We start from the raw sequence: 15,478 nt of genomic DNA on the forward strand, positions 1-15,478 counted from the left end.
ACCTAGCTGCCCCCAGCAATTACCTTTTAAATGAGAGCTTTTGTGATTTAAAAAAAAAATGGCCACAGCCAGGCAGGCCACATACAGAACTTATATATCCTAATAAGGCTTATTAAAAGAAGATATTCTTTACATCTAGAAGAAATCTCAAAAGGGCTAGAGACAGGATATAACTACAGTGGTCTCTCTGAGTCTTATATTGAGCATCTATCCACATCTGGGCAGTAAGAAGGCCTCAGATCTCAGATTAGCTTGGGGGGGGGGCGGTGTGTGTGCAGCTCCCAGATGACTTGTGGAGGTTATAGCACCAAAGAATTGGGGTATTAGTACCCAATATATGTACCTGCTTTTCCTCTTTATACAGAGATATTTGGGGGCCTAAATTTAGCAATATAGTTCGGTATAATGTATTTGTGTGCCTGAAACAACATCAATTCATTCCAAAGATTAACATTTGCAGTTTTAAAAGTCCTAAATAAATATATAACTTTATAGACATTCTATAAAGAGGTATAGGAACTACAAACCAGACATCATCTAGTGTCTTACAACCACCTTGGGGGCAGCTAGGTGGTGCAGTGGATAGAGCACCAGCCCTGGATTCAGGAGGATCTGAGTTGAAATCCAGCCTCAGACATTTGACACTTACTAGCTGTGTGACCCTGGGCAAGACACTTAAATCCAGTTGCTGGCACTAACACATAGGTGAGGAAGCTAGGTGGCTCAGTGGATAGTCAGATGGACCTGGAATCAGAAAGACCTGAGGTCAAATCTAGCCTCCAACACTCACTAGCTGTGTCACTTAATCTCTGTTTGCCTAAGAGGCAGCTAGGTGGCTCAGTGGATAGAAAGGCTAGAGTCAGGAAGACCTGAGTTAAAATCTGACATTAGACCGTGTAGACCAAAAGCCATGAAGAGATTTCAATATTTAATAACTCCTTTATTTTTTGTTTTTCCGTTTATAATACCATAGCATCATATACTCTCTCTCTCTCTCTCTCTCTCTCTCTCTCTCTCTCTCTCTCTCTCTCTATATATATATATATATATATATATATATATATATATATACACGTATATATATATATGAAATGAATTTACATTACTTGTGAAAAATCAAATCTGGAAAATGCAAAAAATAAAGATAAAATAATTTTTAAAAAGTTATTAAAACATCATGACTTTTGGTCCACCCTATAGTTGTGTGACCCCGGGCAAGTTGCTTAATGGCTTTGTTAGCTTTAATCTACTGGAGGGAAAAAATGACCAAGCACTCTAGTATCTTTGCCAAGAAAACCACAGTATTGGCATGCTATGGTCCACAGAGTCACAAAGAGTAGGATGAAACTGAACAACAACAAACCCTTTCCAATACCAATTGTCTTATTCCTATTCCCACCTTTTAAGACCTGGCCCAAATGGTACCTCCTCTGTGAAATCCTTCCCCATCCCCCTAGCTGGAAGTGACTCTTTTTTATTCTTTTTGTTTCTGTTTTTGGTTTTTTTTTGCAGGCAATGGGGGTTAAGTGACTTGCCCAGGGTCACACAGCTAGTAAGTATCAAGTGTCTGAGGTCGGATTTGAACTCAGGTACTCCTGAATCCAGGGCCAGTGCTTTAACTACTGCGCCATCTAGCTGCCCCCTCTTTTTTATTCTTGACAAGATCAGTGGCTCATCTGCATTCCAGTTCATAGGACATACTTCTTAGCTTCCTGGGTCTGTCAACCTCTAGAAATGTCTGAGGCAAGCCTAAGGAGAGTGAGAGATGGCAGAAGCTTTTTCTCCCTTTCTGTCTGTGGTAGGTTTGAGACTTAACCCTTTCTTGGGCCACTGAGGGAAATGAAACTTATCCATACATGACAAAAGTGGAATCTATTCTATAGCAGAAGACCAGGAAATACAGTTCTCCTTTCCACATTGTTGGGGGTTAGGGGCATGGCATTCCACTGGAAAATCTGCGTGAAAATTTTTGTTTCTCCTTCATACCAGAGAAGAAATCTGAATTTTTTTCTTTTTATTTTATGTGGTGTTTATAGTACTTTATTGTAAAATTTGGGTTAAGTATTTGGTTATAAGCTCTCTGTCATCTGCTGGCCTTTGTGTGTCATCTGTGGCTTCCACAAAACTCCCCACCAAAATTCCCATGTAATTTTTTATTATGCCAACCTGACATATTTCCAAACCGAGATGGGGAAAGTCATAATGTGGAAGGGATAACTAAATCAAACTATGGCAAATAGGACACAACTGCTAAGAGAAGGGTAGTTGTTTGTTTTTAAGGGGAGATTTGCTGGAAAAGCAGATATATCCTCAGATTAAGCCCTTAGGTTCTGAGAAAGATGATAGAACACAAAAGAACTTGGTGGTTGCTTGGTAACAACTGTAAACAGCTTCAGGAACAGGGAAGCTAAAACAGCCTTAAAATACAAACTCCTATTCATTCTGCCAGGACAGTGTGAGAAAGAGTCATTCAAAAGGTAAATCTGAAATGCTGTGCTGCTCCTCATCCCCATAACAAAAGGAGGGTTCTTTTTAAAAAATTAATTTTTAATTTAAAAAATCTTTTTTTTTTTTTACCAAGAAGGAGGGTTCTTAACAGCAAATGATAGAAGTCAGTATTTCCAGGATATGACTTCTTTCTGGGTTGCAGACAAGAAATACCCAGAGCAAATAATAGAAATTAGTAAAAAAAAGAGAGAGGCAAAATTTGGAATCATATAGGTTTTCAAGCCTGCAGGGATCTTTTAAAAATCATTTGGTGTAGAGATATCCAACTCATGACCTCAAAACTCCCAAGTGAGGCACCTTATTAAAATATACTCTGGAAATGTTTAACAAATTGGGTAAAAATAAAACATAGATAATGTTAATCTGTGGTTTTCTTTTCTATTTTTTTGTTTTTTTTTGGTGGGGCAATGAGGGTTAAGTGACTTGCCCAAGGTCACACAGCTAGTAAGTGTCATATATGTCTGAGGCCAGATTTGAACTCAGGTACTCCTGAATCCAGGGCCAAGTGCTTTATCTACTGCGCCACCTAGCTGCCCCCAATCTGTGGTTTTCTAAGTCAATATGTGGCCCACAATTGGGACATCTAGGTGGCACAGTGGATAGAGCACTGGTTCTGAAGTTGGGAGGACCTGAGTTCAAATTTCACCTCACTTACTAGCTGTGTGATCCTGGGCAAGTCACTTAACTTCACTTGTTTAAACATCCAGGATCATCTCTAGTCATCCTGATACATACATACATACATATATCTATATAGATATATCTATATCTTATCTTGCCAATGAACCCAGATGGCTCTGGAGGAGAGAGTAAGGTTGGGGACCTTGAACAGCCCTCCCTCACTTAAATCCAATTCACAGCAAGTCATGACATCACCCCAATGTCATAGTCCTCTTCAAGAATGAAGGACAACCAACCAACCAGTATGTCCCACAGGGATCCATTTTCATTTGAGTTGGATGCCACTGATCTAGTCCAATACTTTCTTTTCACAAATGAGTTCAAAGAGTTTCAGAGAAGTGAAGTTCATATAGCTGGTGAGAAAACCAAACTGATTCTATTTTGTATCCTAGCTGACATTTTGTATAGCTGCTGGAATTGCCTTGTTTTCCTGAGTTAAATTTAGTTTTCCTGTAAGTCATGTAATTTCAGGGAAGCCATTTATTATTATACCACTAACTGTTTTGTAGGAATCAGGTAGATGCAACCAGAGTCCTGAAACTCTGGAAAATCCCTAATTCTAAAAATAGTAACTCTTCAGGGTCCTTGTGCTACCGAAGAGGCCCTAGACCTGATTTGTTTTACACTGCATGCCTTGCCAATAAATCACATTGCTTGGACTTTGTTTCCTCAGTTTACCTCAATTCAGTCTTGACAATTGGCAACCATGAAGTGATAGAGAAGGGACACTTCCCTCCCCACACACCTGTGGCTTCTCTGAGGAACTCCTTAGAAAGCTCTCCCTGACTTTCTCACTAAAGGATTTCTCCATATAGGACTACCCCTGAGGTCTGACTCCTCCAAGATCTTAATTCTTCTGAGCTAAGGTAAGCCTGTACACTGTTGGGGAAGGATATCCCCAGGAAGATTCCCCTAAGGGAACAATAGGATTCCAGTATTAGTATACCAAAGGGCCAAGTCAAGGTATTCCTCCAAATGCTGAGAAAGATTCCCTTTTGGGGAATAATGGGTGCTGGTAGTAGTATACCTAGGATTCCTCCCTGGAGAAATTTCTTATAACTTGGGACCAGCGGGAGCTTCTAGTGAAACTGGGAAAGACTAAGAAGCACAAGATTAGGATATGTAAAATTTGGTCTAAAACCGTGAGAGATTCTGCTGATAATTTATTTTGGCCTTGAAGAATTTAATTTTTGATCCTGTATTTTATACTGTAACAATTCTGTTAATCTTAAGCCTCTTCTCTGAAGTTTGGGTGGAGAAAAGATATGCTGAAATACAAAACTCCCCCTCTTTAATGTTGAATACCAAGGATATGATGCTCTAGTTAAAGAAAAACTGTTCTCAGTATTCTCATAAAATATTGCCTCAGTATCTCCTGCAAGGTTTGTGAGAAACTAGGGCAACCTGACCTGGTCCCATCTTTAACAGTTATGGTGGATTTTCTTTGATGCAGTCAATAATGAATTTTCATCTCTATGATGATGGTCAATTAGGTTGTTTCTGTTCTGTTCTTTGTTCTATGCTTATAAAAGTGTACTGTATCCTTAATTCAGGGTCTCTTGGTAAGAGGCAGCACCATTAGACCTATTCTTTATTATCAGGTTGCATGCCCCTTATAATAAGTTATATTTCACTCTGAGATCTCCCTCAACTTATCCTTTCTGGTAAATTTCTATAGAAATAGCCTTTATTTAGTGCCTTTGAAGTACTGTAAATTAAAGATGAGGAGAGACCACCAACCCCAACCTGAGCCATGTGGGACTATATGTCTCTCTTGTCATATTGTCTGTGTTTATGTATTGATATAGTAAACTAACTTTTTTCCATGGACTTATCAGTCAAAGGAAAAAAGAGTGTAAAGAGTGAAAACTTTTCTTCTGAAAGGATCTCTTCTCTGAATTCCTAACTCTGGTTAAGTTGGGGAGATAGAAAACACAGATAAAAGGGAAGAGAGTCTCTGTTCCCAGACTGTAGAAATCAATGGTATTGTAAACTAATTAGAAACTACATTTGTGACTGAAATATAAATTCTCTCCTGGAAATTTCCAAGTTGTAGTTTGAATGTTTATATAAATGCTGAAAAATCTTAGTGAATTTTGGGGCATCACTCAATAGGATTTGTTTTCAGGAAAATTTTCTTTTAAATTGTGAAAGTTACATGAAAACAGCATGCAGACCTTTTTCCTGGACAGATTTATTGTTTTAGTGCAAGGGAGGAAGGTTATTTCACCGAGTAAAGGGAAAAAAGAGAACAGAAGCTAGTTTGAAAGTAGTATCAGTGAAGAAAAAAAATGGGTTTGTAGCTTTGAATTTATCTGGTACTTAAGAACTGCCTGTTACTTATTAACTCTTGACCATGACAAAAAAGGAGCTTGTTTAAATCAGTGAGCAATTTGAAAAGTAAATAAAATTTAATTTGGGAGAATTTTTCCATTATCAATGTATTTTCTTCTGTGAATGATTTAGTTGTTATGTGAGGAATACAAAATCCTCATAGGTTTGAGATCTGTTCTCAATGCAACAGCACTTTTCCCACCAGCAGTCTCTGTGTGTGTGTGAATGACATAAGAGTCAGTTTTTAAGAGCTATTATTAATCTACCTATGTTGTTCAGGATAGAAAAGGATATAGTGGGAAGAGGACTAAATTTGGAATCAGAAGGCATGGGTTTGAATCCTAGCTCTGTTATTTATACCTGTGTGGGACTTAAAGCAGAGATGTCCAAGACTCAGCCCGAGACCTACCATGCTCTGTGCCCCATCCAAACTAAAATATAATTGGGAAATATTTAATAAAATGAATTAAATATAATAGAATATAGGCAATGTTAAAATGTGGTTTCCTAAGTCAATATGTAGCCTGAAAGTATCCTTATACATGATTTCCTTAGGCCCTATTTTCTTTTTTAGTTTGACACTACAACCTAAAGCATATGTCTAGTCTTTGCATAATTTCCTTCGATCTTGACAAAATAAAACTTAGACCTCCAGTTTTCCAGAGCTAAGGCTCTGGAAGCAAGCAAGCTGTGCCCTGAGCATGGCAGGACAACAATCCTTTGCAATCACCCTCTGGACTAGTCACATAATTCATCAGGTGTTCTCTGATCAAAGACGAGCCCAGGACAAACTGGGAAAGTCCTACAGTAAATCAAACTTGTCACATGCTTGCTGCTCCCTCATTGTTAGAGCTACAACTCACTGAGCAACCACTAATATAAGTATTGAGATCTCCCTACACTTCTTTGGGAGCCCCCCATTAGGGTGGGGCTCCAGCACATGTGTCTATAGCTCCACCTTACTTGTAAGCCTTTTTCCTCACTCTGAAATAAAACTCTCTAATTCCTGACACCTATCTCTGGCCTGCTCAGTTCAGATTTGGCCGTTCACAAGTTAGAGTTCAGTTCTGTTTGGTTGACAATCTCAACAATTAGGAAAAATTGGAGGAAAGACTAGTGTCAGGGGGACTGGTTTTACAGGCATGAGAAAGGGAGGGACTATGGGGATGACTATGGAAATGAGAAAAAAAAAAGAATAAACCACAAAATTATTACCAGCATCACTCTTCTTCTCTTAGCATTTTGTCCCTTATTGCTTTCTTTGGTTTATTTAAATTCCTAGGGAGCTATTCACTTCCTGCTCCAATGCCAATGACAAAGAGACATGTATAGAGCCCCTACCAAATTTTTGAAATTACATATTTGTTGATAGTACTTTTTAATAATAGATTTTATTGATATCTTTTCTCTTTATATTATTTCTATATGCCTTCCCTTCCCTGTTCCCAGCAAGCCATCCCTTATAACAAAAAAAATTTTAAAGAGGAAGAGAAAATAAAATTCATCAAAACCAAATACCACATCAAAATAATCCGATACTATATGCAATGTTCCACACCTGTGGATCCCCACCTCTACAAAGGAGTTTATCAATAAGAAGAAAATCTTACACAGCATGACTAATGCAGAAATACATTTAATGTGATTGTACATATATAACCTATATCAGATTGCTTGCTGTCTTGGGGAGGGGGGAGGGAGGGAGAAAAATTTGAAACTAGAAATCTTAGAAAAACAAATGTGTTGAAAACTATCTCTACATGTAACTGGAAAATAATAAAATACTATTATGGAAAAAAATAAGAAGAAAAATAGTTAGCATTTATGTAGCACCTAATATGTGCCAGACACTATGCTAAGCACTTATATAATATAATACGGTCTATAATGCAATATATTATAAAGTATTATAAATCTTATATAATATATGAAGGAATTGTGGAAATTGAGTGAACCACACTTCATCTTGTGATTCAAAATTTTTTTTTTTGCAGGGCAACTATTGTCAAGTGTCTTGAGGCAAGATTTGAACTCAGGTCCTCCTGAATCCAGGGCCAGTGCTTTATCCACTGCACCACCTAGCTGCCCTTGTGGTTCAGTTTTGAATCTAGCTCAGTTCCCTTTCTATTCAATTATGGATCTGGTCCAATTTCTGTCTTGTGAAAAAACTCTATTTAATTATGGGAATTGTGAGAAAACTTATTGTATTGTTTGAACCTAACCCTGAGTGGCTGGGAAACTAGACTACATCTGTTGCTTAGAGACCTTTAACTAAGGGCCTAGGTTATGCTGACTGGAAACCCAATCCAATCCAAAGATTGATGCAAAGAGTATTCTCAAAATTGTATATCTCAAGCAGCACACGTCTCATCTGAAAACTGGCCCTATACTGGTCACTCAGTCACTGTTTCCTTCTTTCTTTTGATTGAATAAAACACTTGGGGGGAATAGGACACCTCTTTTTTTACCTGTTTGCTCTTCCTCTCCCAACCTTCCTCCTAATCTTTCCTCCAATTAGACATCAGATTACCTAATGACAAAGTAAAACTTAGACCCTCTGTCTTCCAGAGCTAAGGCCCAAGAAGCAAGCTGTGCCCTGAGCTTGGCAGGACAACAATCCTTTGCAATCACCCTCTGGGCTAGTCACACAATTCACCAGGTGTTCTCTGATTAAAGACAAACACTGGACAAAATCAGAATGTCGTGTAGTAAATCAAACTTGTCACATGCTTACCGCTCCCTCATTGTTAGGGCTACAACTCACTGAGCAAGCACTAGTATAAGTATTGAGATCTCCTCACAGGGCCTCAGGGCCCCCCCCCCCCCCAACTAGGGGTGGGGCCCTGGCACATGTGTTTACATGCCTTTTTCCTCACTTAGATAATAAACTTTCTCTCTATTACTGACTTACCTGTCTCTGGCCTAGTTTGTGTGGCTCTGGCCATACATAGTTTAGAGACCAGTTCTGATCCAATTGACATAAATTATACATCCTATTTTGTAACCTGCTTATTGTTATCTTTTAATTTTAAAAAATCTGTTTTCCCCTGTATTCATGGTCCAATGCCAAAGTTGAGATGGTCTGGTCCCAATTTATGTCAATTAACATGCATTACTTAATCAATATGCTCAGAAGCTCAAACCTTTGGTTCCTCGGTCATTTCATCTTTCACCTGCCATGAATATTACATGATTTTATAATAATATAACTATTATAATAGCTAACATTTATATAGCAGTTAAAAGTTTTAAAAACACTTTACAAATGTTATCTAATTTGATTCTCAGAACAACCCTGAGAGGTAGGGACTCTTATTCCCATTTAAAGTTGAGGAAATGGAGGCAAACAGAGGTTAAGTGACTTTCCCAGGTGTGTGTGTGTATACACATACATATATATATATACATATATCACACATATATATACATATATCTATATATATATATATATATATGTGTGTGTGTGTGTGTGTGTGTGTGAATGTGTGTGTATATAGATAGATAGATTTTTAAAATAGATTTAAAAAAAAATCACTATGGAGGGCAGCTAGGTGGCACAGTGGATAAAGCACCGGCCCTGGGTTCAGAACGACCTGAGTTCAAATCCAGCCTCAGACACTTGACACTTACTAGCTGTGTGACCCTGGGCAAGTCACTTAACCCTCATTGCCACGCAAAAAAAAAAAAAAGAAACAAAAAACAAACCAACTAAAATCACTATGACTTCCTAATGACTATCCCCCTATACTCCATACCCCCAGCAGAATAATCTCTTGCAACAAGTTATAACTGAGTAAAACAAATCTAGGGCAGCTAGGTGGTTCATTGGATAGAACATTGGGCCTGGACTCAGGAAGACTTGAGTTCAAATTTGACCTCAGACAAAAGCTGTGTGACCCCGCGCAAGTCAATCTCTGTTTGGCTTAATCCACTGGAGAAGGATAGAGCAAACTATTCCAGTATCTTTGCCAAGAAAACCCCAGTACTGGCATACTATGGTCCATGGGGTCACAAAGAGTCAGACACAACTCAACAACAACAACAACAACAAAACAAATCTACACATCGACCAAATCTGACAACCCATGCCCAATTCTGTACCCATCGTGTTGAGAAGAGGGAGGTATACTCACTGTCTATTTGCTGATATCATGATGATTTGATACATTGGTCAGAATTTTGGAGTCTTTCTGTGTGTTTTCATTTATGTTATAGTAGAAATTGTTCCAATTGTGTGCTTTGTTCTGTATCAATTCATACAGATATTCCCAAGATGACCAAGTTTTTCATATCACCAATTTTCCTTAATTCCCTAAACAGGTTCCTCAGTGTCTCTGATTCAGCCCTGGCCCCTTACAACTGACCTGGTGCTTCAGTCAGAAGTATTTGCTCTGGAATATCATGCATACCTCTTCGAATATGAATCCTCCTGCCTCCCATTCACAGAACAAGCACACCTTTACTCGACTAGGATGGGGTATGGCACTTTGCTGTTTTAAGTCAGGGAACAAGCCACAGTGTGACTCATTCTCTGGTGTGCCACCTGTTTCCCCCAGCAGTTCCCAGCACTGTGCCCGCCTGAAGAAGCAATACCTCAAACAAGCATCTGCAGAACTATCCTTCTCCCAAGAAGTGTTGCAGCAATGGGGGCTACCCTGCATACCCTATTCCCAGTATAACTTTGACCATATCTACAGCACAGAAAACATCATCTCCTTGCCCAAGAGCACAGAGTTCCAAGCTCGGAAGGCCCCCAAATTCAAGCCGCTGTTATCTTCATCTATAATGGACCTGCCATCTTTACCGGCCCTCCAACCAGTAACTAAAAGTGTTAAGGCCCCAAAGAAACGCAAGCTGAGGAGGCCTAAGAAAGAAAGCTCCCCCAGTGACTCCCCAGCTCGATCTTCCTCCAGTCCTGCTTCTGAGATTATGGACTCGCAATCAACGATTCTGTCAAACACTCCTGAGTGGAAACTGGAACAAAGGGAAACATGGCTTAAGCCATCAGAGAAAGAGGCCAGAGGCTGGGAGAATATTGTGCTTAAAAAATTAAACAAGCGCACAGCCCGATGGATCCTAAACAAGAGACCCCCCCGGCCTGGGGTCCCTCCCAGCAGGTGGCAGAGTTTCTTGAGACACCAGTATGACTGGAGCCATATCCGGGATGAACTGTCCTCTGCCAGTGACCTGGAGCTGTTGGCTCAGCTGGAGGCTGAAGAGACAGCAGAAATTGAAGGCATAGAGGTTGTCGCTCCAGTCCAAGAGGAAAAGAAACCAGAGTTACTGCTCCCTGTTTACTTCAGGTATTCTGGCTCTGCCTCAGAGCTGATATTTGGTCATTTTTCATCTCTCTTCTGTAAGGGTGGAGTAGAAACCATGTCACCAGATCTGATAATTAGGTAAAGAATGGAGGTCCTAGAAGTAGAGCATCAGGTTCACTGGAGCAGAAGTTGCATTTGCAGCTTCTGAGTAATGGGGCACAAGGTGGGAAAGATAAAGCGGGACCAAATTGGAAGGCCCCCAATGACAGGTTTTGATTGAATCAAATTTGATTGAGTCAATCAGACCTGAGTATGCACAGGGCCTGTACAGCTACTTGAAATCAACCAAAGCCCCTTGTGTGGAAGACTAACACTTCATTTAGTTTTCCTGAGGGAATGGTTTTTAATTCTAAAGCTTTCTCTCTAAGGTTGATATAATGCTGCTATGATTTCCCCAAGGCTAATGGGTGTATGGCATTTACCACTGAAAGAAACCAGCTTCTCTTGGGGATTATACCCCTCAGTAAATTCTGAGGTCAACAAGCCTCACTTACTGGCAAGAGTCCCTGGAATTAGCACTGGGCTACAGGATCATAGATTTAGAGACAGATGACCTTACAAGTAATCAAATTCAGCATCCTCCTTTTACAGATGAGATTTGTTGTTGTTGTTGTTTAGTCATTTTTCAGTTGTGTCCAACTCTTTGTGACCCTTTTTTTCAGGTTTTCTTGGCAGAGATCCTGGAGCAGTTTGTCATTTCCTTCCCCAGCTCATTTTACAGATAAGGAAACTAAGGCAAATAGGGTTAAATGATTTTCCAAGGGTCACACAGCTAGTAAGTGTCTGAGACCAGATCTGAACTCAGGAAAATGAGTCTTCCTGACTCCAGGCCCAGAGTTCTATTCACTGTTCTGCCTAACTACCTTGACGTTAAATGACTTAATAAAAATAGCTAGCATTTAGGGGGCAGCTAGGTGGCACAGTGGATAGAGCACCAGCCCTGGATTCAGGAGGACCTGAGTTCAAATCCAGCCTCAGACACTTAACCCTTACTAGCTGTGTGACCCTGAGCAAGTCACTTAGCCCCAGTTGCCCAGCGCAAAAAAAAAAAATAGCTACCATTTATCTAGCCCTTTCAAGGTTTGCCAAGAGCTGTACACATCTCACCTCCTTTGATAATTTGATACTTGCCAAGTGTCATGCAGCTAGTAAGCTAATGAGGTGGGAATCAAACCCAGGTCTTACTAACTCCAAGTTCAATGTTCTTTTCATCACAACATGCTAGACTGGTACTAATTTAGTCAACCAGATGGATTGGTACTGATTCAGCCCAACATTTTCTCAAGGGAAGAGTTATAGTAGTTTACCACAGTGCCTGACACACACTGGGCATTTAGTGCTCATTGACTTGCCTTAATATGTTAAATAGTTAAACATCTATCTGCTGGTCAGGGCCGAATTCCTATAAAATGTCTCTTGTTGAGTTTTAAGGGGTTATCAACCCTCAGGCAAGCTAACCAGAGAAGACTATGATTGATAGATGAGACTTCCTATCCTAAGGGAAAAGGAGGAAGCATTCATAGCCCTGACAGAACTAGATCCTCCCTTTATCTGATTTCCACCCTCCCATGTTTGGACCCATATTTGCCCAACTTCAACCTCTATCCTGATTCTCTCTGTAATCACCAGGGTTCATCTCCACCTCTGCAGGCAGGAAAGGTTTCCTTGAACCAGCTAAATCAACAGAACAAAGGTTGCTCCTTCAGAGGAGCATGTGAGAAAATGCCATACCCCTAATGCTGCTGACTTCTTCATTGCCTGGGGAAATCTATTATGGTTGATATTCACATGCTTTCTTTTCCCTAGAGACAGTGCTGGTCTTGGAGTCAGGAAGAATCATCTCCCTGAGTTCAACTCTGACCTTAGACACTTGGAATGAGAACGAGCTATATTCAAATCCTGCCTTTGATAACATACTATGTGACCCTTAAGTCACTTAAGTCTGTTTGCCTTAGTTCCTCATTTGTAAAATGAGCTGGAGAAGGAAATGGCAACCCACTCCAGTATCTTTGCCAAGAAAACCCCGAACAGGGTCACAAAGAGTCGGACATGACTGAAAAACCACTGAACAACAAATTTTCCCCCTGCTTTTGAGGAGTTAAAATAACAGTTGGCAGCAAAATCTATTTGGTTCAGTTCAAGCCTTCTTCTGGAGAAAAATCCCAGCAAATTAGAGGATTTCTAATTTTCTCTATGGAGGCAGCTAAATGGCGCAATGGATAGACCACTGGCCCTGAAGTTGGGAGGATCTGAGTTCAAATTTTACCTCAGACACTTACTAGCTGTGTGACCTTGTGCAAGTCACTTACTCCCATCCGGGGCCATCTCTAGTGGTCCTGATGTGTATTTTGCTAGTGGACATGAGATGTCTCTGGAGGAGAGAGTGAGGCTGGTGACTTTGCACAACCCTTCCCCACTCAAATCCAATTCACTGCAAATCATGATATCACCCCGATGTCATGGTCATCTTTGAGAATGAAGGACAAACGATAACAACATTTTTTTCTATATATAGTCAACAACAACTTTTCTCTCAGTTGCCTTTGAGTAAATCAATCAACAAGCATTTATTTTTTTAAATAGTATTTTATTTTATTTTTCCAGTTACATGTAAGATAGCTTTCAACATTCATTTTTGTAAGATTTTGAGTTCCAAATATTTTTTCCTCCCTCTTCCACAAGATAGCAAGCAATCTGATATAGGTTATACAGTACAATCATGTTGAACATATTTCCCTATTAGTCACATTGTGAAAGAGGAATCAGAATAACAGGGGAAAACCACAACAAAGAAGAAACAAAAAAACAAACAAAGAAAAAAAGTGAAAATAGTATGCTTCAATCTGCATTCAAATTCCATAGTTCTTTCTCTAGATATGGAGAGCATTTTCCATCATGAGCCTTTTGGAATTGTCTTGGATTGTTGTATTGCTGAAATGAGCTAAGTCTATCACACAAGTTAATCAACACACAATTTAACAAGCATTTATTAAGCAAATAAAGTACATGTAGGAATAATGCATTGTATTGATCACAGTTTTACCTTAATACTGACTTTTAGAGACAAGGTATAAAATTTAAACTTTAAAGATACATACATACATATAAACATATACACACACATATAGATACACACATACATTAACATATAGATACACACATATGTTTTGAAACACGTATTATTACATCAGGGAGAGGAGGGAAGGGGGTTTCCACTGGTACTTGCCAGCAGATAACAGCTACAGACTATTCTGCAGTGGCTCTGAGTAGTTCCTACCTACCTGCAGCCACAGCAGCAGCAATAGCAGTGCTGGCCATCTCTCTCTCAGTCATTCATGCTCATGGAGAAGCTGAGGATTGCTCAGACACCAGGTTGAATGACAGGGAGACCGACAGCATTCCTCTTGGCTCATCACACTGTGCTGGCTTGGATCTCAATCTCTCCTAGCTGCACTGCAATCCCTTAACTCCTCACGGATCCCCTCTCAGACCATTTCTTCCAAGGCTGTGACTTCTTCCCTTTCACTCAGGATAGGAAGTCAACCCAGTCAATCTCAGTGTGCTAGTTCAGTTACTGTGAGGGTCAACTTCTGATGGGTGAAAATTTCCATCACGAGTAGCAGGTGTCCATCTTCATTGTGCATATTCTCTCTCTCTCTCTCTCTCTCTCTCTCTCTCTCTCTCTCTCTCTTTTGGTGAGGCAATTGGGGTTAAGTGACTTGCCCAGGGTCACACAGCTAGTAAGTGGTAAGTGTCTGAGGCCAGATTTGAACTCAGGTACTCCTGAATCCAGGGCCGGTGCTTTATCCACTGCACCATCTAGCTGCCCCTGTGCATATTCTCTTGATACCTGAAAGGGTGGGTGCTACATTCAAATGAAGCACCCTAAATTGAAGACAGTTACCTAGATGTGGTCTAATAAGGGCAGAGTATATAGCAGGACTATCACCTCCCATTTCTGATCACTAGTTTTCCATTAAGATCACATCCAAAAAAAAAAAAGATCACATCCTATGTTTTGGCTGCCATGGCTTACTTTTGATTCTTATTAAGCTTTCAATCCACTAAAACATCCCCTCTCTACCCAACTACACCCTGCTTTAAAAAAAAACACTTTTATAGCCATACCTCCTCCAATCTTATACTTGTGAAATTGATAACCAAGGTGGGAGATTTTACATCCATCTAACTTAAATTGTACTTTATGAGATTCAGCCTGGCATTCTTATATTTTGAAATCTTTTTGGATCCTGACTTTATCATGTATTGTGTTAGCGAGTCCTCCTAGCTTTGTGTCATCTCAAAATTTGGCAAGCTTGCCTTCTATGCCTTCTTCTAAGGCATCAATAAAATATTGAGTATCAGTATCAATGACAGATCCCTAATGCATTCTACTGGAGGGTGCTCTCCGAATTGACACTGAATCCTTAATGACCACTGTTTGAATGGTATATGATTCATTTTGTTGAAGCCTATTGGTAATCAGTTTACTCTCCTTTCTGAATGTTTGTAAACCAAATGTTAAACAGCTTATAATTTAAAAATTCTTCATTCTTCCCTTTTTTTGAAAATTGGAGGGGCAGCTAGGTGGTGCAGTGGATAAAGCACTGGCCCTGGAGTCAGGAGTACCTGAG

At 39.8% G+C, this 15,478-nt stretch overlaps 1 protein-coding gene across 1 annotated transcript in view; it reads left to right on the forward strand.

The window, feature by feature from the left end:
- Positions 1–9,924: 9,924 nt before the first annotated feature.
- Positions 9,925–15,478, forward strand: part of HEATR4 (HEAT repeat containing 4) — a 100,753-nt gene continuing 95,199 nt past the window's right edge. Inside the window, exon 1 of the mRNA XM_043989525.1 lies at positions 9,925–10,826. Coding sequence (XP_043845460.1) covers positions 9,925–10,826 — 902 coding nt within the window. The remainder of the gene's footprint in view (positions 10,827–15,478) is intronic.

This window comes from Dromiciops gliroides, chromosome 2 (assembly GCF_019393635.1).
Source record: "Dromiciops gliroides isolate mDroGli1 chromosome 2, mDroGli1.pri, whole genome shotgun sequence".
NCBI lineage: Eukaryota > Metazoa > Chordata > Mammalia > Microbiotheria > Microbiotheriidae > Dromiciops > Dromiciops gliroides.